At 39.1% G+C, this 4,708-nt stretch overlaps 1 protein-coding gene across 1 annotated transcript; it reads right to left on the bottom strand.

Moving 5' to 3' along the window:
* Positions 1-3,469: 3,469 nt before the first annotated feature.
* Positions 3,470-4,708, bottom strand: LOC108374252 (Chorion protein 36). Its single transcript, XM_017630233.1, has 2 exons — positions 4,593-4,708; positions 3,470-4,421 (listed from the first exon to the last, which is right to left on the bottom strand). Exons 1-2 carry the CDS (start codon positions 4,632-4,634, stop codon positions 3,522-3,524), a joined length of 942 nt encoding a protein of 313 aa, XP_017485722.1. The 5' UTR covers positions 4,635-4,708; the 3' UTR covers positions 3,470-3,521.

The raw sequence follows: 4,708 nt of genomic DNA, 5'->3' as shown, positions 1-4,708 counted from the left end.
CTGTAACTGCATACCCAGCGCAATGACTATACCCCATTGCACTCCACTTCACTTCACTAGTTACCAAAATATCGCAGTTTCGTATTGGCAGATTTTGCCCATTTTCAATACCATCGGTCCTAGGCTCAAAAGAGCTACACGTACCAAGATTCGTTAAGATATCTTAATTTTTATTCGAGTTGTCGTGTGCACAGACGGACGGACAGACAGTCATCGCTTAATCGATTTATTTTTTCATTCTGAGCATTTATGTATACAAAAAAAGAAGAGCGTAAGAACGAGAGAGAGAGCTGTTAGTTTCTGCTAGTTTTTTGGGTTAGGAAACCTTTCCTACAGAAACTAGTTATAATTATTTGTAAAGAAACAAAGCTAATGCTTGCTGTCAAATTTTTNCAAATGACACTGAAGATGGCACAACGCCGGAACCGGTTTATCTCCAAACCAAATGTGACAAGGGATGATGGAAAATCGTTCCACATTACCTCACACTCCTACCCTGTCGGAAATACCAACAACAAAAATGAGAAGTGAAATAAAGTCATATTCAAAATTGTAAAAAGGTGTTGCGGATTTCTTCAATATACAAATAAATTGATAATATAGAATGCGCCAAAAAAAAGCAGTTTCTTGTTGGGAGCCATAGACGGGGCCACCCAAATGTGCAACTGCTTGCAGAAGAGCCCTCTCCCAGGCACGTCAGGAGGCATTTCTACGAACTGACGGACGAAGTCCAGAGGTTCATTAAACAACCTCTGAACCCGTCAGCTTATCCATAGGCCCTGAGCGGCATTCACAGAGAGTCAGTCTCGAGTTATGTAGACTCCAGAGCTGTGAATGCCGTTCTAGGCGCACAACCACCGGACATTGACGAGACGGAGCTTCATCTGCCTCGACAGACTAGAACCACAATAGCCCAACTTCGCTCTGGCTACTGCAGCAGGTTAAACTCATACTACCTGAGTAGACTAGACGCGTGTGTGTCCCCATGACTCGAAACATCTCTTCGTATGCCCGGAAAACCCGACAACCCTAACGGCTTTGTCCCTGTGGACAGACCCTATTGAGGCTGCACGCTTCTTAGGGCTTCCGTTAGTGGAGCTTGACGACAGCGACTGAGATATTAACTGATCTGGGCGGCGTTGTGGTGACCGCTACAATAACAGCAACAACAACAACAACAAAATTGAAATTTGCACATTATCAGACTAGAATTGGAGGGGCTAAAAAACTGTGTACTCAAAAAAATTCTAACACTTACGAGAAAAAAGTTTGAAATTTAGGTGAACATTTTTTGCATTTTTTGTAGTTTTCTACAAATTGTCAAATTTGGGTTTATATGGGGTTTGTCTGAGAATGAACTACGTATATTTTTTTATTGAAAATTCTTAAAAACAAATAAATAATTAATAGTGGCAAACAATTTCACTTTGAAATGGGAGTATAAAAGGCGATCTATCAGACGTACTGTATTCATTAAGAAGTAGACTTCGCAATCAATTATTAAAAAGTTATAATAAAAAAATATCTTAAAAACGTAAAATGCGTTTCTTTATTCTATTCGCACTTTTCGGTCTGATTGTGGCTATGGTAGCTGCACAATCATACGGCGTACCAACCGCTAAGAGCAGTTTGAGCGCTGGTAAACCTCGCTACAATTTAGACGAAAGCGAGCAGGATTCCGAAGAGGACGGCGTTGTTCGACCCGATTACATATATACCCAATAAACATTTGGTACGATATCAAATTGAGAATAAGTGGAGAATTAATGCAGTTCTCCAATCTTAACTTGAAACGCTGTCTTTATTATATTCTCAGCTTGTTCTCTAACGTGATTGTCCGACTGTGTGCTTGTACCTTTAATAAATTTTACAAGAAAAAATTTCAAAAATACAGTTTTGTTTATGTTATCCGCAGGGCCTGGGTTCAAGCCGGATCAACCCAACATCAAAAAAAAAAAAAACAAGTTTTTTTTGTTATTATGTAAAGGTAGTTTAGAGAAAATTGAAACGACGATATTTGATAGCTGCGCTGGGTATATAAAGTTCGGTTTCGCCCGAATTTATACTGCTTTACTTGTTTCTATTAATTGACAGTGGGCATGTTTCTTTATTATTCAGGCCGGATCTAGAAGAGAATATTCGTGTAGTCAATCAGGAACATGGAACATAAAGCAACGGAAGAGAATGAAAATTTTAGGTATCAGCTTATTGTAATTTAATTAAATTTTTTCGCGAAACAATTTGCAAAAACTTACTCGGTTTCTCTAGCGCTATTATTCTCATGCACTATTCTATCAATTCCGTACTAGAGACGAAATGAAAAGAATGCGTTCACATTATCCGGCCCCATACTATCCGGAAACAACATTCTAATAAATAAGTGAACACAAAAATATATTCCGAATGTTCGGAATGTGAATAAAGAAACTATCGCCGTGTGTTAACATTGTTACGGTAATTTTTCCGTTTACGGACACTTGAGATAATCATTGAAAATCATCGAATTATTTCGTCAAAAGGGGTATCAAATAGACGCATTTTTAAACCCCAATATTACTTATCTGGAAACGGAAATTAACTTTTTTTTTTAATATTTCAAAAGTTATTGTAGAAAATACATTCCGAACATTATTTACGATGTTAACACCTGGCAGCACCTTTAAATCGTAAAAACTAAAAACCTTTCTTAAAAACTATTTTGAGTACCTATAATTAAAATAATTATAATTTAAGTTTTCAAAATTCGGGTATGCCATATTCAATATTTTTGCGGGCACAACTCATTTTTAAGTAGGCGACCTTCGGCCGCGCTTCAAAGTACCACCTCTAGCCGTACCAATATCTCGGCTACGCTATTATTGAAAATTTTCAAACACTGGTAGCGAGTCCTAAAAAAAATTTTAAAATTTTTTATATTTTCATGCATGTCTTTATTTTGTACGGAGAAGGTGGCTAATAAATTTGATTTTTTCGACAACTATTTATAAGCGCACATAAAGTTTGTCTCTTACGTGCTGCACATTCAAACATATTTTAAGCACCTATTAAGGTTGCTCATGTTGCTAAAAATAAATTTTTTACCGAGTTGAGTTTTCTTTTGTCAGTCGGTAAAAATGAAAATCGATGAGTATTATTTATTGTTTATTTTTTTTTACTGTTATTCGGGTGTGTCCCCTCAACGACAAAAACGAAACTCGATTATGTAGACACTTCGAAGATTCACAAGGCGTTAAAACAGTCATGAAATTGTAATATCATAGACTTTGAATCCATAATTTTTTTTTTATTATAAACAAGACAGCTCAAAGTATTTTAAACCGTTATAAAATTTTTGCAGAGCTTCCTTATACAGATTGATTCACGCAAAAATTTAATCACCATAATAAATAAACAGTGCTTGTGAGAGAATTGGGTTTTTATTTTTTCTTGTCGAATAGGACATATAAAACGTAAAAAAAGTTTTAACTGAAAAACGAAAATACTAAGTTAATTTGGCTAAGTTTGCCTACTGACTGCTACATTTAATAGCCTGGTGCTGGCGCAGAAGCAGAGCTGTATGATGGAGCAGGAGCGGAGCTATAAGTTGCTTCAGAGCCATAAGAAGAAGCGGCGTTGTAGGTTGGAGCCGGAGCTACATTATAGGACGCGGCCGGGGCTGGACCATAGGATTGGGCAGGTGCAGCACCGTAAGATGGTGCGGACGCAGGCTCATATGATGCGCCACCATAGGAAGGTGCCTGATAAGTTTGCTGCACACCGGGTACAAGTGGAGCATCAACCTTCTTGCCTGGTTTGTATACTTTCACGTAAACTGGGTTCAAGCTAAGTGGAGTTGGCACCTTGTTGATCACTTCTTGTTGATAGATCACGGATGGTTTGATTTTGTAGATGACTGGAGCAGCTTTCACAACGGCCGCTGGTCCACCACCAATATGGGTAGGTGGTTGCTCTGGCTGATTGACAATGATTGGTGGCAATGGCTGTGTTGCGATCACTTGGTGATTGTTTTGGCCAGACGGCACCAACAGTGAACGGTAAACACCCTGATCGACCACATTGGGTGCAACAATGTTGATGTTACCCTGACGAATGTTCGAAGCCAAACTAGACTGGGCCAACGATTCTGCAATGGCATCGGAGTTCTTCAAATTGCGATAGACGGCATTAGAGTTGAGTGCATTCAATTGAGCTTGCACCTGGCTGAGGCGCGACACTTCCGCGGGTGAGGTTGGAATTTCAGCATTGGCAGGTGTGATGGAACCGCCCGCCTGTTGAGCGCCACCGGCAGCAGCCTGCACTAATTCGTCCAAACCATTAGATGAAGCAGATGATAAGTAGGAAGCGCCACTACCGCCGCTGGAAGCCGAGCCATAAGAACCCGAGCCGTAAGAAGCCGAGCCATAAGATGCCGTCGTCGCGAGCTTTGGAAGAAAATAGAGAATCAAATTAGATTGGCCACTAAAAAAATTCAACAATACATTCAAGTTGTATATTTTTATTTTTTTTTGTGTCTACGCATTTTCGTCAGTTTGTCTTGGTTTAAGTTTTTTTATTTGTGTCTGTGCGTATATATGAAGGTTTTTCTCACGTACCGGTGCGGCAATAATGAATAGTGTGAAAAGAAAACAGTTCATTGTATGACCTCTTTGATCTGTTCGTACCGATGGGGACTATTCACTGAAGTGTGTTGTAATACTACTTGTACCGG

The sequence above is a fragment of the Rhagoletis zephyria genome, unplaced genomic scaffold, assembly GCF_001687245.7.
Source record: "Rhagoletis zephyria isolate East Lansing unplaced genomic scaffold, Rhagoletis_zephyria_1.1 Rzeph_scaffold_07518, whole genome shotgun sequence".
NCBI lineage: Eukaryota > Metazoa > Arthropoda > Insecta > Diptera > Tephritidae > Rhagoletis > Rhagoletis zephyria.
This window is presented reverse-complemented; position numbering and strand designations above follow the sequence as displayed.